Raw genomic sequence first — 27267 nt, 5'->3', positions numbered from 1 at the left:
TGACTTTGAACGCCGGTTTGGGCCATCAAATCTTGGGCAAAGTATGGACTATCATATATTGCTGGAAAGCCCAGGATGTCTACTTTCCAACGCCGTTGAGAGCGGGCCAATTGGGCTTCTGTAGCTCCAGAAAATCCACTTCGAGTGCAGGGAGGTCAGAATCCAACAACATCTGCAGTCCTTTTTAGTCTCTGAATCAGATTTTTGCTCAGGTCCCTCAATTTCAGCCAGAAAATACCTGAAATCACAGAAAAACACACAAACTCATAGTAAAGTCCAGAAAAGTGAATTTTAACTAAAAATTAATAAAAATATACTAAAAACTAACTAGATCATACTAAAAACATACTAAAAACAATGCCAAAAAGCGTACAAATTATCCGCTCATCAATGGGCTAATCTAAAAAATTAATGCATAAAATATTGCAAAGCGCCATAACCTTAGAAAATCAACCAGTTATTTTTTCCATTAGAGTAGATGAGCTATCTACAAACTACATGGACCACTGTGTCTTGTTGTAAAGCATGTCTACATGGATCAATCTACATCATTGTGTCCTATCAATAGATAAATAGGCTAAGAAAGTTCAAATGTCCTATAAAAGTGAGGGCAGCCAAAAAAAGAATTCAAGAAAAGCTGGTCTATGAATCTATGATGAGGAAACCAACCAGAGTTAAGAGTTAAAAAAAAGGCATTGGCCAATCATATCAAACAGAATAATAGAATAATAAAAAATAGAGATTGGATAGACGAATCCCTGATTCCAGCCTTCCAGGATATACTTATTGAAGCTATCTCTAATTTATTTGGAATATAATCTATGATATTTATGCCTTTAACTTTTCAACTTTTATTTGAATTCTACTATGTCCAGAACACTTCCATTTTCCCAAACACAACGCGGATTTTGTTTTACAGTAATTATGGAGTCAAATTCATTCATATATTGAAAAGGTGTAGAACCTAAATGTAAAAGTAAACTTCATCTACCATTTCCTTCAGTTCTTAAGGATTAACACTTTCTCTAGCTGCATTTTTCCTTTTTTTATGTACCATAAACAGATCTGAGATACATGAGGATCATTTTAATAGATGGTGTAAGTTGTGCATTAATGACTACTCTCTAGCTAGGGTCCCTGCTGTTCATAATAAGATAAGAGTTCTTCTTTCCTTACCTTTGGTTTTGATAGGCTTATGACAAAAGTTAACCATGAACAAGATAACTGCAAACTTGTAATAGTGAACTTGATAACCAAATCGAAATCTTTGAACTTGATCTTCCCAATGCTCAATTCCTCCGAAGTGGGGTGTTGGGTTGGTTGATGTTGAACTAATCTCTGCAATTTCATGGAAAGAAAAATTAAGTAACTTCTAAATTCCAACATAGTTAAAGAATAACGACTTGCCATTCACGAAGTAGCTTCCTAGGGTTCAAATTCAAGTTCAAGGAAACTTGAATTTTTGTTTTGAAATTTCCAAATTAAAAAAAATCAATTCGAAGTTCCAAATGAAGCAGAAAAATGCAATAAACAACAAATTAACGAAATTATAACATCAAAGGTAAAGAAGATCAGAGAAGTGAATTATACATTAGCACTAGAAGCATGGCGATCAAATTCACTCAATGACTTGAGCTTAGTAGAAATATCCTTCACCAGCTTAAATATCCTCTGTCTCGTGTTGTGCCTACAAAAAACAAATAAAATTTACCTTACAAGAAAACAATTCTCAATAAAAAATGGAAAATTAAGCGTACAGCTTCTGGCAGTGGTCGGGAGTGTCTTTAATGGTTCCAAGAGAATCAACGAGGTGGCAGAAACTGACGACGGAAGTGTTGATTTGGAAGATTCCAGCGGTGATGGCCTGCGACGGAGACTCACACCGTTGAAGGAGCAGCGCGTTTGATTTGTGCGTAGTGTGAACTGTGTTCACCAAATTAGGGTTTTCCAAATTTGGATCCTAATTTGGATTTGGATCCGGATCTGGATTTAATTTGGTACATGGTTTGGATTAAAAAACCAAACCATAAAATTGATGCAACGTGGTTTAGATTTTTTTTAAAAAACTGATTTTTTTAAAATGGTTTGGTTTAGATTGGGTTTAAAATCCAATATTTGGATTTTTTTGCCCAGCTCTAGCCATGATGTGGTGATGGAGGGGAAAGCAAAAGGGTTTGGTCCGTTGACTAGTCTTCTGGTTCAGACTCAAACGCCGTATAGTCATCTTTGAGCTCGTAGTCCGCCATTGGTCAGAGGGTGAATTCCAGGTCCTCAGCAACGGCGCGAATGTTCTGAGGGTTACCTAAAACGTTTATTTGGGTCTGAACGTAAGGTCCAGATCTCTTTGTATGACAACGTCCGACTTGATCCGCCAGAGTGCTGCCTGTCTGAGTTTCTCGTGAGAAGGTGAGGGGTGGTACCTGCAAGAGACTCCGATGCTTAACTTAGCAAGGGTTTTAAACAGGTTTTTAGTAGATTGGAACGTGTGTTATACTTGGGAGGTGCCAGAGTACTTATAGTAGGAAAGATAACCACCATTATTGGAGTAGTTCCATCTTTTTCGATAGATAAGCATTTTTCTTATTGTGGAAGTTTGTTGGGATCTACCTTCTAGAGGTGATAGAGCCAATTAGAAAGGCTTAAAGAGGCAGTTACTTGTTTAGTCAAGTAGAACTGGGCCTGTATGTTTCTGTCCGACCTCTTCAAAGAATCGAGTATGTAGTGAAGTCCATCTTTATTGGTGGGCATTTTGTATTCATTGGGCCTAACTCTTATTTGCTTGGGTCAGGTCGTCAAGATATGAACATTAATTAATAAGTTAAATATATTAAGAGAATTGATAGCTTAGGTATAATATAAAAATAATAATTCTTAAATGCTATTATAAAATAATTGTTGTGTAAAAAAAATAAGATAATATTATATATAATATTCATCCTATTTAGTTTTATTTATCCAACTTTTGATTCTAGTAAAGAGTATTTTTATAAATATATTCAAATACAAACTATTTTTCTATTTTTATTTCTAATTCTACTTGTTTTCTAAAGAATTTTCTTTCAACCTCACGAAAGTTTTATTCTTTAATTACTTAATATAAGAATACAAGTAGATTTTTGGGCATTGAGAAATTAGGGACAAGCAATTTCTCCACCAACAATATTAAAGAGAAAAGAGGAGTTCCATGCATATCTGAAAGTAACAGGGTGAAATCTCGTGATAGGGTTACTATCAGCAATAACACAAAGTTTCCCCTGAATCTTCAATGAAGGGTCAATAGGCTCCACAGTTTGAAATCCTGAACAATTTAAAACCACAAGGGGAAAAGTACATATACAATCGGTGACTATAAAAGCTCGCCACTCTTGCTTTCCTTTGACTTTGGCCCCTGTTTGTTTCTGTTCAATCTTAAGATCACTCAATTGACACTCGCTATAGCCTGAAATACACATATATTTGAACCAAAATAACAAACAAATTAAAATTATTAGTCATAATAAAAATATTATATACACATAAAAAACCAGTCTTTAAATTAGTTCAAATTGTGTGGGTATATATTATTTTATATTTTTTAATATATTTTTTTGTATTTTATTAGTGGTTAATTCTTAATATATACGTAGTATAGTTGCTGTGGATATTTGAAAATTTCAAGTTCACAATAAAATGAAAAAGAAAAAAAAAGAAAAAGGGAGTAGAAATCCGTGCATTTGAAAAGTAAAAAGTAATTACATTGAGAAAAGAGGGCAAGGAAGAGGAGTATGATGCTCATAGTTTTGTTGTTCATGGCAGCCATTCTTTTTGAGAAATCAAATGCTGCCTCGATGAATTTTAGAATTTTTCTATTGTATTTCAACATTATTTTGGTGTGTCTTTTATAGTTACACAATGACACTCAATTGACTAAAATGTTGCGAAAACGACAAAAAACAATAATTATATTTGAGAAAATCAATTTCAAAATTTAAAACACCGTAATGAACATAAATATAAGAATAAATTTAGATATTTACTAACAAGGTCATACTTAAAATTTTAAAATTTGATAAACACAGATAAATTTTAAAAAACTTTTTGTTTGGTATTTTTAAAAGTATCTTTTAACTTTTAAAAATTACAAATACAAATACATAATATTTTTTATCTATCAAATACATCATAAAAAAGTTTTACTAAATTAAGCATTAACTTTCATCTTAAAAAGAAAATAATATTTAATCTTTTATTATATTTTCAGGTTGACTGGATCATAATTTTGCAGATGGGTAACAAAGGAATTTTATTTGCATTCTTTTTTCAGGCACATATTTATGTCGTTTGACTGTATTGAATTATAAATTTAATATTATTAATAATATGGGAAACAAGATCCAAATTGAACTATAAATAAATTATATGTAGGATTTATTTATTCTAAATTCAAATACGAATTAAAAAATTAAATGTTGCTTAGTTGGCGTTAAAAATTTTTTTGAGAAATATCAAGATGGTCATGTCATAATTAATATTCATCATTATGTTATTAAATATGTTGACTTAGCACGTAGTGGCATCAGTTTTTGTGTGTTTTTCTTCTCAATGTGATTTGTAGAAAAAAAAAATTATCCAAACAATTTTAGTATCCAAATTTATCCAAATAATTTAGAGGAACAATTTTAACATCTAAATTTATTCAATAAATTTAAAGGCACGCCACTCTTCTTCTTTTTCTGGCTCCACGCTTCTTCTTCTTCTTTTTCCAAAATTCTTCTTCTTCTTCTCACGCTCGTTTATGCTCCTCCTCATCCTTATTCTCCTCATTCTTTTTCGCGTTCCTTCTTCTCCACGTATTTTCTCCTTATCGTCATTCTTTTGTTGTTGTTGCTGGTGTATTTTTTTTCTTTTCCTCATTCTCTCCATGTGAAGAAGCCGTAGGTGAGATAGAAGAGTTTTGAATTGTGCAGAACAGAAATAAACTGAAATTATATCAGAAATGAACTGAAATTATATTCAGAAATGAATTGAAATTATATGATTTCAATTCATTTCTGAATATAATTTCGGTTCATTTCTAAGTGAATTATTTTGTTATGATTCTTCTTGTTTCACTATCTTGAGAGGAATAAAATCAAGAAAAATCATACAAAAAGGAAGAAATAAGAAGAAAAAATTTTTCAAATTTCTCATCGTGTTCTTCTTTTCTTGTCTTGTTCATCTAATCAAATAAAGAAGAAGAAACACATAATGTTGCAAAATCACTTGATGGATTTGGATGTGTTTTTATTCATTATTCAATTTTATTTGTGTTTGTTTTTGTAACACCCTAATATTCAGATCCTTATGCTCGAGTCATAAGTCAATGATATTACGGTGGTACGACTCTCAGGTGGATTTTTAATATATAAATATAGGTAATTTCAAAAGGAGTATTAATCGAGAAGCCTGAAAGGAGTAGAAATAAAATCGCGAAGACGTATCACTCACGTTTCGACAACGAAAAGTTAAACCGCGAAGCCAAAGCGATATACGGACAAGGCATAAAGGAGATTAAGAGATAGATAACAGATAGATATATATAACATAAATAAATAGCCACTAGTCGCGACCCGCGAAGTTTAGGCCGGCTAGGGTACAGTATGAAAGTAGTTGACAACAGTACATCCTAATCTCTCCCGAAGGAAACATAAGAGCCTCTATAGGCAAGTTCCAAAAGAGTTCAACACATAATATAATATCTTCTAAACAAAGGTGGAGAGATTCTAAGCAAAACACAAGTAGAGAAAATAAAGATCTTCGCCGGCTCTCAGACGAACCACAGCTCACTTCTGAGCACCTGGACCTGTATCTGAAAAACAAGAGATATATACGGAATGAGAACCCCGGGCCCATGGGTTCCCAGTACGGTAAAAGTGCCAAACAAATACAATGCACTGTAATAAAAACTCACTAAGCATCCTAAACTCCTTTTCACCAAGTATCCAGCCTAGATTCTCACTAATCCATAAATAGGCATCTGTCGTAAGGGGATACTAAATCTAGTTCATGTTACACATGTTTCCCAACTTTCTGATTATTCCACGAATCAGACTCAGAATCATAAGCAAAACCATTACCAGTTGTTCTGCCTCAGCAACTCTATATCAATACATCATACCCTCGCCTGGAGCTAGTGAAATCACATCACTGTGTCTACCCAGGGGGCTCAAATTATCCCATTCAAAAATCATTATCATCATGCAATCGCATCATCAATTCATCTCATCAAGAACAGTCCTCAACATCCACGACGCCAACATAAGGGATCTCTCAGTGGTACAAACACAAACAACACAGATAAGTAATACACAATTAAGGTACAAGTAGAACAAGTAGCACATAATCAGGTGACATAGCATATATGATGTAGAAATCCAAAATAAATAGGCAAACCCAAACAATTCAAACATATGCAAATGATGTATGCCTGCCCTATGGCTGATGATATCATCTGTCGGTTATCAAGCCAACCCGACGTGTCCGGTAGCTAACCCGGGCACAGTCTCTCTGTTGCGTATTAATATCATTAGAGGGTATCTGCGCCCTGTCGCCATTAGAGGGTATATGCGCCCTGTCGCCATTAGAGGGTATCGGTGCCCTGTCACCCTTACAACCAGAGAGAAAACACAAGCATTGACCCGGAGCAAGCGGGACGTACCACAACCCTTGCTACTACCCAGGTAAACTCGTATCTCAGATAGTGGAAGTGCAAATTCACAATTATCAATAATTCAGCATAAACATGCATGAATCCTCATCCATGGATCGACATCCATTTCAGCCATCCGGCTCACGGTTAAATCCATAACCAGCCAATATTCATAGCATACACAGCTATTCCGGCTCACGGTTCAATCCAGAACCAGCCAATATTCATAGCATACACAGCTATCCCGGTCCACGGTTCAATCCAGAACCAGCCAATTCATAAACAATTACGGCCCTTCGGCCAATGGCATAACAAGCACTTCCACCACCATCCTCCACATCTCACATAATCCTCAATGATCCTCATTGATTATTCATTTTCCCCTTGCTTCACTCGCAAGTTGCCTCATTCACTAGCCCTTTTCTAATAGCTAGGCATATCATAATGATTCAATACATAAGGGGTGAGATCGGAGGCTTAAAAGTATGAGATTTGGCTTTTAAAACTCAAAAATCAACTTTGGGATGAAAATAGGGCCAAGCGTACGCGCACTCCACGCGCACGCGTGGATGGCCTCAAAAACTCATCGACGCGTAAGCGTCATGCACGCTAACGCGTGGATTCCAAACTTGCCCATCGACGCGCACGCGTCAACCACGCGTACGCGCGGGTGTTCTCGTGCCCCAGGCACAATACCGGCACAGTTCTGGCATAACTCTCTGGAAAATGGCTGGGCTTTGGGTGCAGCACTATCGGCGCGCCCGCGCACATCACGCGCACGCGTGGATGGCGTTTTCTGGAAGATCGGCGAGTACGCGCCAAGTGCGCCCACGCGCAAGGGGTTATTCTGCTAAAAATTTTCTAAGTTAAAAACTGCAGAATTCACAGCTTCAACCCCCAATCTTCCGACGGACATAACTTCCTCATTTTAAATCGTTTTTCACCCGTTCTTCGAACGGCATGGACATCCCGGATCCAATTTCATTTCTAAACAGATTTGGCACAAAACAAAGATCCGTAGTCCAAGTTATGTCCCGTCAAAGTATGCCCAAAAACTATGTTTTCATATAAAACCACAAAGTGCCATTTTCAAAACAAGCCATTTTCAACTCTTTTCAAAATCAACCAAAACATGCCAATTTCAACCCTTTTTGAAACCAATCAAAATATACCAAAATCAACATCAAGCCTCCTCAACTCATACATTAATACCTTGCCACACATCATATAACCATTGGTGGACGAAATTGTGATTTATACTTTCACACAAATCGAATAATTACACTCCTTGTGCTCGTATGGAATTTAGAAATTGGCACGAGTGGTCACAACTCCGTTCAACTAACCAGCAAGTGTACTGGGTCGTCCAAGTAATAAACCTTACGTGAGTAAGGGCCGATCCCACAGAGATTGTTGGTATGAAGCAAGCTATGGTCACCTTGCAAATCTCAGTTAGGCAGATTAAAATGGTTTATGGGTTTTCGAAAATATAAATAAGAAAATAGAAATAATAAACGAGATAGAAGACTTATGCAGATTCATTGATGAGAATTTCAGATAAGCGAATGGAGATGCTGTATGGCTCAAGGACGTCTGCTCTCCTACTGCTTCAACCCAATCCTTCTTACTCCTTTCCATGGCAAGCTGTATGTAGGGCATCACCGTTGTCAATGGCTACATCCCATCCTCTCAGTGAAAACGTACCTCTTGTAGCAAAATCAATTGAGCCTCTTCTTTGGAAGTCTCCACCAACCTTAGCCCTAAGCCTCACCAAAGCTCCTTAAGCAACACCAATCTCCCAATTGTGCACCAAAACCATCAAATGCACTAACATAACCAATATTACATACATACATCAACCTAGGGCTCATAAGGATGATAAATCACAAGGGTTTGAGCACTTCTTACCTCAGCCCATATGAAGTAGGGATAGAACCCACTTAGAATCCATGTTGGAGTATCCCTAAACACCCAAAATCACAAGATTTCAACACTAACTTCCCAAAAACGTGTAACAGAGGAGAATTCGAAAACTGGGCAGAGATGAATGGAATACTCACCACAAAACTTAGATAGAATTGTAGAGGATGAGAAGAGCGACGCGTGGCCGCAAACGGCTCGTCGATCGGAGCTCCGTAGCTCAAGTTATGGTGGTTTGAAGATCAAAGAGAGTTAGGTTTTCTCTCTTCTCTTCTCTCTTCTTAATTCAGCGCCCCAACCCTTCTTTTTAGGGTAAAATGAGCTGAAATGCTCATAACTAATGTTTATATATGTTGGGTCTTGGGCCCACTTAGGCCCAGTTCACTTATTTTTGTCCGTTGGTCCAATTTTGGGCTAAAACCTTTAAGATTAGCGCTCCAAATCGCACTTTAAATATTTCTACCTCCCCTAATCATAATTCCTCATTTCTTAATATTATTTACTCATAATCAATTTTCTCAGCTGCAGTACCAGACAGGTCTCAGCCGGTACTGCCGGTCAAAATCCCACTGCGCACTTTTACGCAGAAAACTATGTCTTCCGACTCGGAAAAATTCACTGAATCCAAATATCACATTGAAATCATCAAATTCCAATCGCCAAATCTTCCAACCATATTCGCTCCTACTTAAATCATTATTTAATTGATTTTGGTTAGACCGGGTATTACAGTTTTCAAATTAAATTTGTGTGTCACAATCATTAAGTAATTTTGATTTATTCTGAATTTAAATAAGATGCGTTTAGTCTGTGCTTGTTTTGAAACAAGTTTACATTCTGAATTTAATTTTTGGTTCATTTTGAATATAATTTGGGTTCATTCTAAATATAATTTCGGTTTATTTATGTTTTACATAATTCAAAACTCTTCCTCTTCATCTTCTACTGCTTCTTCACCAGGGAGAGAAGGAAGAAAAAAATATATAGCAACAACAACAATAAAAGAATGACGATAAGAAAAAAACACGTGAAGAAAAAGGAATACGAAAAAGAAGGAGGAGGAGGAACACGAAGAAGAAGGCGAAGACGAAGCAGCTCCGTGCATAAACGAGCGTGAGAAGAAGAAGCAACGCATGTAATCACGCTCTTTTAATAATAGTAGTTTTTGTTGGTGTTAAACCTACTTGGATGAATTTAAATAAAAAATACTTTGATGTGTAACAATCCTGAAAAAATATTATATATTAATGAAGATGTATGTTAATAATTAAAGATTAATTATCATGAGATTTGTTAATAACTTTTAAAAAAATAATATAAAAATATTTTTTAATTAATAAAATATATAAATTATGTATGTATGATTCATGGGATTTTTATTTATGTAAAACATATTTGATAAGAAAAATAGTAGTTAATTATGTCCACCTTGGATTTTTAATGCTCTAATAGGATTTTAAATACTCTTTTAGAGTTTTGAAATTTAAATTATCAATGCTTGTAATGAAACAAATCTGCTATGTTTCTACAGATCTAAATCAAGTTATCGTGAAAACAGGACAAAATTGATCATAGTAAAACGTATGGAGGGTTGAAGAAGAGGATGGAGGGTTGATTTTTTGGAAGAGAAGGATATCTCAAAGGGTTTGAACGCTTATTTTTGGAGCCTTTGTGGGAGGTGATTCGCTGAAAAAACTTTTAGAGTAGGCATATTAGACAATGCATTAAGGGTTATTTAGGATAGGCATGTGAGTTTTTGGGCGGCTAACTTAGGGGATAATCAATTCTAATTCTTCTTTGATCATGAAGTGAAGGCTATAAGTGCTAAGAAGGTCTCTCTATGGCTCTTCAAAGACTATGTTTTGAAGTTCAAAAAATGGTCTGAAGCGGAGAAAGAGAAAGAAAACAAGATCATAACCTTTTCGATAAGGATTGAATTTTGAGGAATTCCTGAATAATTCAAAACATTGAATGTTGGAAGGAAAATAAAAGAAAGGCAGAGGCGCATTAGTGACATCGGATTCTTTGATGTCTGAGGTAAAAAAATCAGAATTATAAAAGTCCGAGTAGAGATTGACGGGAATACGAGAATTAAGGATAGTTTGTGTATTGTTGAGCCTAATTGAATAGATATGGAAATAGGTCTCTGATACAAGAGAATCGGTACAATTTTCACAAATTGTGTTCTAATTGGCCATGATTCAAAGCATTGCAGCAAGCTGATTGAGGATATGATCTATGTCAAGGAAGACTTAATTGGTAAATGGGTGAAGGCGAATCAGGTTAGAAAATGGGTGATTAAGGACGAAGGTTGTAATTCTTCTGTTGGGGGATGTGTAGAATCACAAACATCTCAACCTCATCGAAAGCCAACTCCCATTTGGTTGCTCAATAGTTTCGCTGGACTGAGTATGAATGATTCAAGATACAAAGGAAGTAATAAGGCTAGTCATAAAAAACAAAAAGTAGCAAGAAGAATAGTAACATCCAAATAAGGCATGAAAATCCATGGAGCAAGGAGATTCCCAAATGGTGTTATGTGAAATCCTGGTTCAAATAAATTAAAAGCAATCGGAGATTACGACTACTGAATCTATTTCAGGAGGAAATAGAGAGTTTTGGTTGAAGCAAATGGCAAGGAAGCAGGTTAGTTGGTGAAAAGAAAATGGCCAATGAAAAAGAAAATGAAAGCCACAAAAAAAACTTTGGTTAGAGAAAGTGCAGATGCAAATTAAGAAGGTAGAGAGCGTCGGCCATCAAATTATAATTCTATGTAAATTAAGATTCTTACACAGAATTGACAGGGTTTGGAGATACCTTTCAAAATTCATAACTTAAAAAGGATTAAACAATAAATAATATAACTCCCCCGAAGTTAGTTTTCTTTTTGAGACTAAAAATCAATCTCAAATGGTCAAAGAAAAATTGAGATCATGTAATTTTTCAAATTGGTATTTGATTGATCCAATAGACTTAGATGGTAGACTTGCTTTGGAATGAAAGGAAGGTATTGAAAATAATATTATACAACATTTAGAATTTTATATTGTTGTCTCAATAAAAAAATATTCTCATAATGAAAGTTAGAAGCTTTGTAGGTGTGTATTTAAATTGTAATGATAGCACCTAATCACTGTAATTTGAAGAACTATCTGCTATCCTCAGTCATTTCGATAAAAAGTCTTAATTTTAGGAGATTTTAATACTATCACTAATCAAATTGAGAAGATGGGTGGTGGTATTAAATTCTAAATTTTTTTGAGAGTTTTTGACAATTTTATAAGAGACAACAAGATGCTTGACTTTGGTATGGTAGGGAGATCTTTTACTTGGAGTAATAGGAGGAGAGTAGAGGATTTAGTGATAGAGAGGTCGGATAGAGTATTGAGTAATGAAGAGTGGTTTCAATCATTTTCCCATGAAACCATGTTTTAGCTGGCCAAAATTGATTTTGATCATGAGCAACTCATTTTTTATTTCAATCCTCACAAGAGGTGATTTAAGTTCCAGGAACAGTAGTGTGGTAATGACTATGTATAAATTGGCCTATAAGATTAAAGAATACAGGCACATATTAGTTCATCGATAACAAATTAGCAGGGCTAACTTAAAAAAGATGATAGATGATATTGAAAATAGATTTGAAGAATTGAGGGAGGTAGGCAACACGAGTGGAAAAGAAATTACTGAACTTGAAAGAAAGTTGGAAGGAAAAGTTCAGGCTTAAATGGTTGAGAGAAAGAGATAATAATACTAATTTTTTCACCAGAAGTGCCAAACCCGGTGGAACAAAATTTGGCTGCTGGTTGGTAATAATGGAGATGTTATAACTACCAATTCGAGTATAGCATCATTGATAGAGGATTATTTTCAAGACATCTTTTCTTCTTTGGACTACACAGATCATGCACCTTTCTTTATAGACTTTGAGTGTAAGGTTACAAATTTTATGAATCGTAGGCTTCAAAGACTATTTTTAATGGAAGAAGTTAAGAGAGCCACTTTTAGTATCCACACTCAGAATGCACCACAGGAAGATGGTATGACAGCAAAGTTCTTCTAGTTTTATTAGGATATAGTTGAAAGAGAATGTCTTTTGGGTTGTAAAAAGTTTATTTGTTGGAGGAAGCTAAGAATTCTCAAGAGTTTCAACCATACATACATCTATCTCATTCCTAAAGTTCTCAGCGCTAACAATATGACTCAGGTTAGACCTATCAATTTATATACAATCTTTTGTAAAATTATATCAAAAGTCATTGTCCATATACTCCAAGGCTATGTAATTAAATTAATTAGTCTTAGTTAGAGTTCTTTCCTTAAAGGGCTACTTATTTCAAAAAATATTTTAATTGCTCATGAAAATATGCATTAACTAAAATCAAAATGGTATGTCTTGAAAATGAAATGACATTGAAATTAGATATAACAAGGTGTATAACAGCGTAGAGTAGCATTTTCTTTCATTTATTTTGGAGAAAATTGGTTAAGGCAAAGTAGATAGATTGGATCCATGAAGTAGTCACTTTAGCTTCTTATTCCGTTGTTGTAGAAGATTAACCATATGGTTTTCTTAAACTAACTAGAGGCTTCTAACAAGGTAACCCTTTATCCTCATATCTTTTTCTCTTTTAATTTGTGCAAAAGGCCTCACCTTGCTATACGAAGTGGAACAACACTAGCTAATTCAAGGGATCTAAGTGAATAGAAAGTTACTTGTTATAAATCACTTATTCTTTGTCGGTGACTCTATACTACAAAATCTCAAAGAAAAGCTATGAAAAGATTCTTCTCCTTTTTGAGAACTATGAAAGTTTCAGTGGACAGAAAATAAATTTAAGTAAATCAGAAGTATTCTTCAATAATAGTACCCCTAATCATATCTGCGTCTAATTAGTAGGATAATTAAATATTGATAATATTAGGGATTGGGATAAGTATTTGGGACAGGAGGTGTAAGAGATATGAATGTCCTAGATTAGTTGGGACACAATAAAATGGAAAGGGGCTAGAATTTAAGCACTTGAGAGCTCAACCTAATTAAGCAAACAATCTGGAGACTAGCTACTCAACCTAATTGCCTACTCAGCGAAATCTTAAAAGGTAAATACTTTAAATATGGCAATATTTGTAGTGCTGAAGCTGAAAATTTACCTTTGTAGGACGAAAGTAGCTTGTTGGAACTTGGAAGGTTGTCATATTGTTGAGAAAGGTTTGAATTGGAAGAATGATGATGCCAGTAAGGTTAAAATCTTTAGTGAATGTGGTTACTCTCGCTATATGCATTTTGATTAATCTTGAACACACCTAGTCAGCCTCTTGATTTCCTTGTCCTCTGGGTAAGAGACCTGATGAATGCTGGAAAAAAGTGGAATTAGCCCTTTGATTGAAGAGATCTTCACTATTGAAACGAATAGCAAAATACTTTCAATTAAACTAGAAGAAGATGAAGATAAATTGCAATGGACATCAACAAGTCCAGAAGTTATGATGTTGCCTCTGAATAGAATATAGCATATCTCTTCTTCCATGCCTCCATCGAACACTACTCATACATTATGTAGCAGAAAATCCTATGAAATCAGATTTGGAAAATGGCTATACCTTCCAAAATAAAAATTCTTCTCTGAAAAGGTCTTCATGATCGCCTGCCAATTCTCCATCTTCTTCACCACCGCTTCTCATCTACAACCGTTGTCTGTTTCAAATGCTAGCAGCAAACCAAATCAATTCACCATTGTATTCTCAATTCTAAGGAAGCACACAAAATTTGGAACAGAAGCTCACTGAACCCTTACCTCTCATCGTCATCTTCGGGACTCTTTCATCAATGGTGGCAAAGCTTGGTTTGAGGCTTTTTCAGCAAATCAAAGCCACTAGCAGGCTAGAGCAAGCTGTAATATTATGCTGGAAAGTTTGGAGGGCACAAAATTTGTGGGTCTTTGAGTAGAAGAAGAAGCAGCAGATGAAGGAAGCCATGTGTGGAATTGTAAAGCTCTGCCATGATTTTGGCAACTGTTCCTTTTCCCCCTCTCAGTAATGTTATGTTGTCTTTCACTTCTGTAAAAATTGCGAAACCTCAACTTCTGGATTTTTTCTCAAATAAAATAAAAAAATTAATTAATTTCCCAAACCTCACTTTTCAGCTTTAATTTTCATGATGCAATTTGTTTTTTTTTTTTGATAATTAGAGCAAGTTCGTCGTACTTCCGATGAATTCTATATAAATTATAGAGTTCACAGCACCCCCGGCAAATTTTATGTAGAGTTCAGTATCCTATAAAAACTCAGTAGGACCATTTGTGTTTGTCCCAATTCTTTTGTAATCTCTCTTCCAAATTCACTCTCTTCCTCTTTTATCCTGTCTTTTGGACGCACGTGAAGTTCATTGCACACGACATTCTTAGTTCCAGGTCAGTAAATAATAGCTTAGTTATAGTCAAATTTTTAGCTTACATAGAGTTAGTTTTTTTTAGCTTAATTAGCATAACGGTTGACATGTTAGTTAAAGTAATTAGTTATAGGTTGTTTGTTAGTTAGAGTTACAGAGTTACTGATAACATGTTAGTTAGATTTACTGTTAATTATTTTTTATGTTAGTTAAAATTTGTTATGTAATTGTTTTTAAGTGTAGTTGTTGTTTATTTTCTATAACATGTTAGTTAGTATAATAAAGTAAATTGTTAGTTTAGTTAGAATAATTAGTTTAAGTTGTGACTCAGAAAGTAATTAGTGAAAGAATTAATTAAGTTAAGTTGGATGAGAAAAATTTTGATTTGAAAAATTTAAGGTTTAGTTAGTTATTTATTAATTAATTAATTAGGTAGTTGACCGCGTTAGTTAGCTAGGTAGAATTAGAATTATTAAATTTATAAGCCAAGTTAAATAATTAAATAAGATTTTTTATTTAATAATTTGGTTAACATAAAAGGAGGTGAGTTCAGTGTTTGTGATTGTATTTTACTGGATTATATTTAGATGGAGGAGCAGCTGTTGGGTTACGAGGGTGAGATGTATAGACTGGATCAAGTTGAGCACATTGCTGGCAAGCTTGATAGAGTGGTACAATTTTTTAAATGATTTTTATTTTGTTATAATTAATTAGTAGTGAAACTCTTATTTTATGTGCTAACCGTTCCTTTTTTTGTGTTTTTTTCTGTTTGGTAGGCGCCTCGGGTACTGCACACCAAGTAGAATTTGATGGCACAGTCGCCGGAGCATATTAGGCCATATCTCAAACGAGTTGGGTTTGAGTATGTAGCCTATATGGTTGAGTTCAAGCACAATTGGCCGCTTGCCTCGACTTTGATAGAGCGGTGAAGACCTAAATCCCACACATTTCATCTACCATTCGGGGAGATGACTATCACCTTGCAAGATGTAGCGTACTAGCTGGGGCTCAACATTGATGGTGATCCTATGAGTGAGTGCATTGGTGAGTGGGAGTAGCACCATCAGGGACGCACGATTGAGAAGTTATGTAAGTAGCTACTCGGGGTTGTCTGGGCCCAGATGACCGATAATCACAAATGAAGTGGATGGTGAAACTCACGTGGTTCCAAAACACAGTTTGTGGAGAGCTAGAGCAGGACGCTACAGAGGAGCGCCTGATGAGGTACACGAGGAGGTTCATCATGCAGCTGATAGAGAGTATCCTATTCTCGGATGCCTCTGACTCTTGGGTGCACATCAGGTGGCTCCCACTACTAGAGGACCTTGAGACGTATGTTTGGTTATCGTAGGGTTCGGCTGTCCAGGCATGGCTGTATCGCTAGATGTACCGGGCTACGGAGCATGGCCAGCGCAATTTGGGATAGTGCGTCAGCTTGCTGCTGTCCTGGCCTTATCACCGCATTTCGCTGATACGGCCTGACGGCTTTGATACTCGTCAATTTTTCCTGCTGGAGAGGTATTATAGATACTTATAATAATCCTTTATGTTATTATTACTAAGTTAATTATATTGAGGGATAAAATAATAGTGGTTGGCATTGTAGGTGGGTTCAGTACTGGCCGGACAATGCCACGGGCGAGAACAGGCTTAGACATTATAAACGTACCTTGAACGGGATTGGGATGCTGAATGTAAGTGCAGAATATTCAAGTTTTACATATTTAAGTTTAATGTACTTTTAATAATTATTTTATTTGAAATTTGAATGTCGTCATTTATATGTGTTGTGAACAGGTTGATTGATATAGTTCTACCAGCGATAGTTGAGGCGGAAGCCTCATCGGCGATTGTATGTCCGCTGTTTTACTTTGCTATCGTCGTGTGGCATCAGGTGGACCGAGTCGTACGTCAATTTGGTGGCCTGCAGCACATTTCGACTAAGCCACTAAACATTGACGACATGCACAAATTGGGTGGTCGGTTTGGCTGCAGGGAGTGGTTCCCACAGCTTCTTAGTGGCTGGCATGAGTTGTGGGATGCTCGACGAACTTGCTCTAATTACCCAAATAATTTATCGCATCCTGAAAATTAAAATTAAAAAATGAGATTTGGGAAATTAATTAATTTTTTATTTTATTTGAGAAAAAAAAAATCCTCAACTTCTTTAGCTCTTGTCCTGATTTTTGGACAATATGTAATTTTTCTTTTTTTGAAATAAATAATATCTTTGAGAAACAAACATATTTAATAAGATTAGTTAATAGTTAATTACTTATATATATTTTATTTACAAAAAATATTTTTAATAAGATTGGTTAATAAATAATTGTTTAAAATTAATAATGAATCTTTTTAATAATATATCAAAATTATTATTTTCATTTATAATTGCAATAATTACGTGCATGTTTATTATTTGAGAAAATTTCACTCCCCTCTCATGCGAGATGTTAAAATGATACTCTCCTTTCATCTATTTTATAAATGTACATTTTCCTCCCTTTTAACTTTTGAAAAACCTCCTCTTTAATTCATTTTAAATTTTTTGTGTTAACTAATATTAACTTTATCCGTTTTCCAAGAAAAAATAAATTATTTTTTTAAAAAATACCCATTAACAAAAAATTTATTTTTCATCATTAAATTTTGCTTACCAAAATACCTTTTAATAAATTATTTTTTTATTGATTAAATTGTATTTTTATCAAAAAACTTTTAAAAAATTAATAATTAAATTATTTTTTTCTAAGATACCTACCTTTCAATAATTTTTTAATTATTAAATTGTGATTTTACCAAAATTTTTGTTAACAATTATTTTTATATTTTACTATTAATTTTTCGATATCAATATATATTATTTTAACATTAAATAAAAAATCTTACCACTGTTAATATGTATAACAATTAATATATATTGATATTGAAAAATAATTTTACTAAAATTTTTTATTTAATGTTAAAATAATATATATAGATATCAAAAAATTAATAGTAAAATATAAGAAATTGTTAACGAAAATGTTGGTAAAATAAATATAATTTTTGTTAATGGATATTTTTTTAAAAAATAATTTATTTTTTCTTAAAAAATGGATAAAATTAACATTAGTTAATACAAAAAGTTAAAAATGAATTAAAGAGGAGGTTTTCTAAAAGTTAGAAGGGAGAAAAATGTACATTTATAAAATAAAGGAGAAGAAAGTGTCATTTTACCATCTTAGAGGAGAGGAGACTTGAATTTTTTCTTGTTATTTTCTATTTTTTTAAGTATTCAATTTTTGTCTATTAATATTATTGATAAAAAATTAATTAATTATTCTTATTGTCGCAGGTAGATAGATAGTGATGAATATCACATATGAATATATCAAGCAAATAAAAATGCATATCAAATATGTTTTTCTTTAAAACAAAGTGACTAAATTATACGAGTATTATTTGTGGAATTTTTTATTAATAAAAGATACATTGTATAAGATTGGTTAATAATTAGTCACTTATATTTTATTCATGGAAAATATTTTTATTAGATTAGTGAATAATTAATTACTCATAATTTATAATAAAGTTTTCTAATAGTTTATGAAAAAATTTTTAACCCTGCTAAATATACAAATCTTTTTGGCTTACAAGTGATACAAATTAGGTCAAGACCAACAAAAAACACGCTCACCCATACGAGTGTGTTAACACACGCGCTACTCAATGATTTTTATAGCGCGCTCACTCACCATTATGGAAGACGCTTCTTCTTCTTCCTCGATCAAAACCACAACCTTTAAGATTCAAGCCACGTTCCAAAATTCTGAAGAAAATAACTGAGAGAACTAAGATCTTTCATCTCAAAAATATAGTGAAGGAAAGTTTTGAGATCAGAGATACCATCAACATCATCTCCAGTAATGATCATGTCATCAACATACAAAAGTAGAAGAACAACTCTACGTTCACTTTTACGAATAAAGAGAGCATTCTCATGAGGGTTGTAAGTGAAATTGAGATTGCATATAGTGGTGCTGAACTTGTTAAACCATTCACAAGGAGCTTGCTTAAAACTATAAAGTACCTTGCGAAAGAGACAGACTTTGCTAAAAGGACAAGGATAACTGGAAGGTGGTTTCATATAGACATTTTTTTTCAAATTCCCATTAAAAAATGTATTCTTCACATTTATCAGAATGAGAGACCATTTTTTTACCGCAGCAATGGCAAAGAAAACTCGAACTGATGTGAGATGTGCAGCAGGAGCAAAAGTCTCTTCATAGTCAATATAATACTCTTGTATACAATCTTGAGCAACCAATTATGCCTTATAACAATCAATAGAACCATCAGAGTGAGTCTTTATCCTGTATACCCATCTACTATCCACAACTTCCTTATCAGAAGGAGGATCATCCAAATTCTAGTGTGTGGTTTCTAAAGTGCATGGATTTCTTTTTGCAATATTTGCTGCCAATTTGGATCTATAGTGGCTTCTCTGAATGACTTAGGTTCATGTTGATGAAGAATAGTAGAAAAACAATAATAATCAAGAAGATGAGGAGGTGGATTTCTTATCCTAGAAGAACGAGTAGAAGGAGAAGGCATGACGGTAGGAGCAGGATCATCATCCGGTCTGGAATCATCGAGAGATGAAGAAGGGAGAAGAGTAAAAGGTTGTAGATATTGACTCGAGAAAGAACCTGTAGAATCATCACTAGGAAAAAGATCAACATTAGGGTTAGTGAAAAGGGTGACTGAGTATGAGGAATGGACTCAAAGGAGGATAACCGAGAAAACATGTGATGCACCCATAATACAACATGATGAGATATAGGAATACGTCTAGAGAGAGGATCCTAGCAACGATAACCCTTGTGTTCAGTGCCATAACCAAGAAAAAACACATGCAAGCCCGAGGTTCAAGTTTACTATGTTCATGAGGCTAAAGAAGGACAAAACAGACACAACCAAAATCTCGAAGAGAACTATAATCTGGAGAGTTATGATAAAGATGCTCAAAGAGAGTAATGTTACCAAGGACAAAAGAAGGAAGTCTATTGATAACATGAATAGTAGCAAGAATAGCTTCACCCCAAGTACACTCAGGACACGAAGAAGAAAGAAGCATTGCACGAACAGAGTCAGAAATGTGAAGGTATTTGCGTTCAACCCATCCATTTTGTTGAGACGTACCAGTACAAAAAAAATCAGATAAAGTACCATATTATGCAAGAAAGGTTAAAAGTTTTGAATCACGGTATTCTATAGCATTATCGTATCGAAAAACCTTAATGACCTTGGAAAATTGAGTTTTAATCATAGTGGCAAAGTTAATATAAATCTGAGGTAGCTCATGGTGATTGGTCATCAAATAAACCCAAGTAAAGCGTGAATAATCACCAATGAAAACGACAAAGTATCGAGCTTCTCCATTCAAACATCAGAGTGGATAAGATAAAAAAGAGAGCAAGCAAGAGATGAATTATTGTGAAAATATAAAGCATGTTGTTTGGTAGTTTGACAAGAAATACAATCAAAAGACTCATTTTTAACCTAACCCAAAATATTCTGAGACACAAGAGTGATGCCAGGGCATTTTGGCCAGTTTCACTGACCTTTTCGTTACTATTTTTAGGTAGTTTCATTGCATTTTCTTAGGAAATAAGCTAGTTTTGGGTAGAAAATCATTTACATCCTGATTCAAGCATGCATTGTGCATTTTACATGATTTCATGAGGATTTTGCATGATTTTAATGACAAAATTGATATTGCATCCCCCATGGCTTGGATTAGAACTTTAATGCACTTTATTGCTTGATTTCAGGACAAAGGAAGCAAAGAATGGGAGTAACTTGCAAGGCTAAGGAGAAAAGTGATTGCCAATAACACTCTCAAAAGCCATCAATGCCACGTTAAGGAGTCACGTTAACTAAGTTAACGTGAACTCTAACGTGGAAAAGAGAAGTTGAGCCAACGTTAGTGACACTCAACATTGTCACTAACGTTGGCAATTGCTCACAAATGGCCACGTTAGGAGCCACGTTAACCTAGTTAACGTAGCCTCTAATGTTAAAGGGGGAAGAAAAGCCAACGTTAGTGACACTCAACATTGTCACTAACGTTGGCCTAAGGTGCAAAGTACCACGTTAACTCCCACGTTAACTTGGTTAACGTGGGAGCTAACGTAAGAGACGAAGAGTTGTCGACAACGTTAGTGACACTCAACAATGTCACTAACGTTGAAGCAACCACACAACCCCCAAGAGCCACGTTAACTTCCCCGTTAACTTGGTTAACGTGGAAGCTAACGATGAGGAATGAAGGATGGGCCAACGTTAGTGACATTCAACATTGTCACTAACGTTGGGATGGCTAAGAGTGGCCACATTAGAAGCCACGTTAACCTAGTTAACGTGGACTCTAACGTGTGACCTATGGGCACAGTGGAACGTTAGTGACAATGTTGAGTGTCACTAACGTTCTCGAAGGTTGGCAAGAGCCACGTTAGAAGCCACGTTAACTCAGTTAACGTGAGCTTTAACGTGAAGCAAGGGGCACACTGGAACGTTAGTGACAATGTTGAGTGTCACTAACATTCTCGAAGGTTGGCAAAAGCCACGTTAGAAGCCACGTTAACCTAGTTAACGTGGACTTTAACGTGAAGCTAAGAGGTGCATTGGAACGTTAGTGACAATGTTAATTGTCACTAACGTTCTCGAACTTACACTTTCGCTAAATGTTAAACACCCCTGACGTCTTGAGCTAAAGTCTTTACCCACTTCACACTTTCTCTCTGCAAGTAAAGCCAAGCCCAAATGAAGAAAGGAACTGCTTCAAACTCAAGACCCAAAGGCCCAAGACTTGAAGAGCCAACTAGAAGCTGAGAAGAATAGGATATATAGGAGTAGCTTTGAATTGTTTAAAGGACGGACGGAGAGCTAGAAAATAGAACTACTCTTTGTATTTTACTTTCTCTGCACTTCTAGCTTTATGATGTATTCTCCATCTTTGATTTTGATTTCTAGAGCTATGAACAACTAAACCCCTTTCATTGGGTTAGGGAGCTCTGTTGTAATTTGATGGATCAATACTAGTTTTCATTATTCTTCTTCTATATTTCCTCTTGATTTTACTTGAAAGCTTTCGATCTTCATCCAATTGGATAGTTATTTTGGAAAAGAAGCTATTCAAACTTGGATCTCTTCGGAACCTTGAAAGAGGAATGAAGAGATTAGCTAGAAATGCTTTCTCATGCTGGACCACATTGGGTGTGGATGGGTATGTGGCTATAACCCTCTTAACACTTGATTTGGGAAATGCATGTGGTATAATCAGTGACCATACTTCATCTCTTCTCATGAGCAATTGACCAAGGAATTGGCTATTGATCAAGATTTGAGAGATTAAACCACAAGAAATTGTTGTTCAATCACTTAAGATTGCCAAGGAGATCAATGAGTGCATTGATTGAGGAAGAGATGAGAATGAAATTGATCCGGAGAATGCAACATCTCCTGAGCCCAATGAACTCCCCATTTCTGATCTTACCCATTCTCTTTAATTTCTGCAATTTACTTTTATGAGCAATTCCCCATTCCCAATTACAATTCTGCAATTTACTTTCAGTCATTTACTTTACCGCCATTTTATTTTCTGCAAGTATCAACTCTGTTCATGGATTCGCTCAACTAGAACATTCCTCTAATTAAAGTTGCTTGATCAATCAATCCATGTGGGATTCGACCTCACTCTATTGTGAGTTTTTACTTGACGACAAATTTGGTACACTTGCCGAATGGAGATTTGTTGAGAGACAAATTTTCCCCCGATCAAAGAGAACGCAATTTTTCTAAGGAGTAATGGGTAAGACGGTGATGCCACAAGTGAAGGGTAGATGGAAAAGAACCATCATAGAGATTTGGCACAGAAGGATTATGAAGATTCTCGAGTTCAAACAACCGTCCGACCTTATGTTTAGTCTCGATGATTTGTCCTGTCCGACAATCCTATACACAACAACTAGAAATGAAAAAAGTGACATCAAAATTGAGATCAACAAGTTGACCAAAAAAATAAAATTGAAGCTCAATTTTGGAATATAATAAGTATCAAGGAGATTAAGAGTTGACTGGGAGATAGAACCCTTGTGTGTCGCATGCAAGAGGGAACCGTTAGCAGTATTGACAAAAGGTGCATTTGTAGTGGTAGACAAAGACGAGAAAAGATTATGCAAATGGGACATGTGATTAAAGCAATTAGAGTCAAAATACCATTTAGAATTACCTTGAGGAGTTGAAAAGCAGCACGAGTATTACCAGAAAGGAAGAGAATATGCTTAAGAAGAGATGCAATATCAAAGAGAGACAGAAGACGGCTTGAGAGGAGCAGAGGTGGTAGATTTAGTAGTAGCAGCAACAGTAGAAGCAGACATATTCTTGGAGAAGTTGGGATGAGAATGATACTCGAGTTAACTAAGACATGATGGGATTGTAATAATAGTAGAATAGTTGTGGATAATTGTAGCTAATGTGACATTTCTGTTGACATTTGCGACATTCAATAGAAGGACAGTCTGAGAAGAGGTGCCCAGAACGGTTATAGTTTCGACAGAATTTACCCTTTCTATCTGTGACAGCAAAAACATCTGATTTTTTCATAATAGTAGAGACAAATATCAAAGAGAGGAGAGAAAAACTGCAAATTTCGGGCCGAAAATGAGAAAACAGACGGTAGAATCAGAAAGAGCTCACCAAAAATCTTAGAGAGGGTCCCATTATTTGCCACGTCAGCTTCCACATCAATAGGGTAGGCCACGTGGCAACGCGTGATTGGACAAAGGAGATGCGTCAGTGCTGACGCGGATAGGGAGTTGGCATGCGGGTCGGAGAGGCGGGCCGGGTCGAGTTCGAAGCGGGTTGGAGTGGATCTGCAGGTGTTAGAGGCTTCGATACGTGGCGCTGTCTGGTGCCGTTGATCCTGGGCGTGGATCCAACGGTGCCGGATGGCGTTTGGGGAAAGAAAAACCTAATCGGATAACGGTCTTCATGTGGTGCGTGAGGGCACATCCGACGGCGAGTCTGGAGGCATTAGAATCTTAACGACAAGAAGAGCATGATGGTAGTGGTGGTAATGAACCAAAGCGTCGGGAAAACGTCGAAAAACGAAGGCAAAGAGCACTGTCAGAAGAGAAAAAAACAAAAGGACTGTGAAACGAATTTTTATGGAAGAAAAGGAACCTATGCTCTTGATACTATATTAGAAACAAGAGACTAAATTAGAGAAAGGATGGTATATTATTGAGTATGTCACCAAAGATATAATACATAGGGGTATATATAGGTGTTAGAAGAATAAAAGTAATAAAAGCATACAATCCTACAATTAATATACAGATATTTTATATAAATATAAATGATACTAATTGATCTGAATTAATTTTAGGGTTAAGTATTGTTTTCGTCCCTAAAGTTTGAAGCCAAAATTAAAATCGTCCCCAACCTTTTTTTGTTATTGAAATCATCCTAAACGTTACAAAACGTTATAAAATCGTCCTTTTCTACTTTAATTTTATTTTTTTTACCAAATCACCCTTAATAATTAATATAAATAATAAATAAAAACAAAACCCTTCCCCCCCAACCTGCACCCCCACTCCGTGTCTCTTCCCTTTCTTCTCTCCCAAATCAATCCCACTCCTCACAACATATCAATGTATCCACTCTCCCATTTCCAAAGTACCAACTCCAGTACAAGCAGAAAGCATGGTAGCAGCTACATACATATCCAGCTCCACCTTCTCCTCCTTCCTCATCCTATGAAACAAACCAAAAGCCTCTCGAAATCGATTGTTGCCAACGAAAGCCGCAATGACAACATTCCAAGCAACATAATTCTTTTGTGGCAAGAGCTCGAAAACAGTGAGAGCCTCATCCACAAGCCCCATTGAGCATACCCAGAAATCATAATAGTCCAAGACACAACGATCCTCACAGGCATTCTATCAAACACCTTCCTTGCATCACCCAACAAACCAAAAATAACATACATATGAGCTAAGGCATTGAGAGCATAAACATCAGACCCAAACCCAAACTTGAGAACATGGGCATGGACCTGTCTGCCATGGTGAATTATAGCGGATGGTGATGAGGATTTGATGAGAGATGGGAAGGTGAAGTTGTTGGGTGAGAGAGCGCGATAGAGCATGTCAGAGTAGAAGAGGAAGGAAATGGAGGGGGTTTGGGAGAGGGAGAAGGCTCTGATAAGAGTGTTGAAGAGAAAGGTGTCAGGGTCTGTGAGGGTGAAAAAGAGGGTGGCAGCGTAGCGGAGATCGCCGTGTGGAGAGAGGGAGGAGAAGATGATGAGAGGGGAGATGGCGTGGTTGTCGGAAGAGAGGCCCAGGCGGATGAGAAGGGAGTGGTTCTGCTTGAGTTCCGCCATTGATGAACATGATGATGGCGATGGTGTATTGATCTTCGGGTGAAGAACACATCAACTAATATTATTTTTAATATTATTCTTATTATTTATATTAATTATTAAGGGTAATTTGGTAAGAAAATAAAATTAAAGTAGAAAATAAAGATTTTATAACGTTTTGTAACGTTTAGGTTGATTTTAATAACAAAAAAAGTCGGAAACGATTTTGATTTTGGCCTCAGACCTTAGGGACGAAAACAATACTTAACCCTTAATTTTAATGATTGTCTAACATATTTTATTGTAAGAACATTTCTAATAATATATTTGTTATATTCCTAATTTGGACCATACATTTTACTACTTCAGCTGAAATAAAATTACCTATCTTTGTCCAAAAAAAAAAAAAGCAATAGTCACAAAAATAAAAGAGAGTGGATGATTTTTATTTTTCAAGAAGAGAAAATGAACGCACACTACCGGAATTTAATTTACATATGGATCCTGAGCTGGTGAAGTGCGGTGATATGGGGAAAGGGAGTGCTACACAAAATGGTGGTGTCAGGGGGGAACAACTCGGACCCTCCGAGTTCTAAACCCAACTCGCACCGTCCGAGTTCCATGCAATCCCCTGTAGCAAGTTTCGAACTCGGACCCTCAGAGTTGAAGATGATCACGGACCGTCCGATTTCTGAAGAAGCCAAACGCACGGTCCGAGTTCGTTGTTGCACGTAACACGCGTCGCTCTCCGGTTTTCCCCCGAACGGTGCCCCTATTTGAATAAAGAAACCCAATTGCTCTTCTCTCACCATCCGAAAACGAAAGCTGCACACACACTTCACTCTCAAACATTCTTCTTCATTTCTGAAGCTCATCTTTGCATGGTGGAGAAGAAGCAATCATGCCCAAAAAACATAAAATTAAAGATGTTGATCGATGTGAGCTTCATATTATTCATTATCCAGTGATCCTGATTATGTAAGTATTTTTTAATTATTTTTAAGATTTAGAAATTTATTTATATTTATAATTATTAATATTAAGAATTTAATTATTATGATGGTGATTGTTGGTAAAAAATGGAAAAATAGATGCAGTTCGTTATATTTCAATATTTCTTAAATTTTTTTAAATGTTTTTTTGCAGATTTTTAATAAAAAATATTATTATTAATAAGAAAACATAATCATTGTTAATGATGAAAAGATTTCGGTTGGTATAAAAGAAGAAGTAAATAGATCTCTTATTCAGTAGAGAATGTTGATTTTTTTAAATTTTTATTAATTTTTAGTATAATTATATGTTTTAGTTAATTAAGCATATTTAAATATTTATTTAAAAAAGTAAGTATAACTGTTAGAGAAGAATTTAAATGTTTATGTTATTGTTATTGGTATTGTGACTGATAAAAATGTTAATGTTTAATGATTAATAGGATTATTTTAATTAAGCCATGCTATTTTTTTAATTATGACAATGTTTATAGTTTTTAGAATATAAATGTTAATATTGTGTAGAATTGTTGATGATGGCATATACTGATTGTTAATATTTTTTATTATTGAGGAAAAAATGTGTTTCACAAATGAGTAATTAGTATTAGATAATATTTAAATTGTTGTAATATTGTTGAGAATATTCGTTAAGAATAAATAAATATATAGGTCATGACTTTTATTTTTAATTATTAATAATTTTAAGGATTAATTCAATAATTTTAGAAGTTAAAAGAATTAGTTATATATGGATTTACTGAAATGATTGATGATGGTAAGTTAGTAACTGTTAATTATATGACTAGTTATTTGTTATGTTTTTCTGTAGAAATTAAGAATATTGACATGTAACCACCCAGTTCCTCCGGATCGGTACAACGAT

General features: G+C 35.1%; 2 protein-coding genes across 2 annotated transcripts; both read right to left on the bottom strand.

Moving 5' to 3' along the window:
- Positions 1–2973: 2973 nt before the first annotated feature.
- LOC107484605 (uncharacterized) lies at positions 2974–3839 on the bottom strand. Its single transcript, XM_016105154.3, has 2 exons — positions 3736–3839; positions 2974–3439 (listed from the first exon to the last, which is right to left on the bottom strand). The coding sequence occupies exons 1-2, from the start codon at positions 3797–3799 to the stop codon at positions 3132–3134; spliced, it is 372 nt and encodes a 123-aa protein (XP_015960640.1). The 5' UTR covers positions 3800–3839; the 3' UTR covers positions 2974–3131.
- A 20938-nt stretch (positions 3840–24777) lies between these two features.
- LOC127746655 (pentatricopeptide repeat-containing protein At1g08070, chloroplastic-like) lies at positions 24778–25410 on the bottom strand. The gene has a single exon (XM_052260572.1). It carries the CDS (start codon positions 25408–25410, stop codon positions 24778–24780), a length of 633 nt encoding a protein of 210 aa, XP_052116532.1.
- Positions 25411–27267: the final 1857 nt, after the last annotated feature.

This window comes from Arachis duranensis, chromosome 4 (genome assembly GCF_000817695.3).
Source record: "Arachis duranensis cultivar V14167 chromosome 4, aradu.V14167.gnm2.J7QH, whole genome shotgun sequence".
Lineage (NCBI taxonomy): Eukaryota > Viridiplantae > Streptophyta > Magnoliopsida > Fabales > Fabaceae > Arachis > Arachis duranensis.
Note: the sequence above shows the minus strand (reverse complement) of the source record. Positions and strands in the feature narration are given on the sequence as shown.

What these genes read in the sequence shown, in the direction of transcription:
- LOC107484605 (XM_016105154.3), bottom strand. Translation starts at nt 3,799, where the DNA reads ATGGCTGCCATGAACAACAAAACTATGAGCATCATACTCCTCTTCCTT. An exon ending in CCTTGCCCTCTTTTCTCAAT is followed by an intron (nt 3,440 to 3,735) that starts GTAATTACTTTT and finishes TGTGTATTTCAG; the next exon opens with GCTATAGCGAGTGTCAATTG.
- LOC127746655 (XM_052260572.1), bottom strand. Translation starts at nt 25,410, where the DNA reads ATGGCGGAACTCAAGCAGAACCACTCCCTTCTCATCCGCCTGGGCCTC.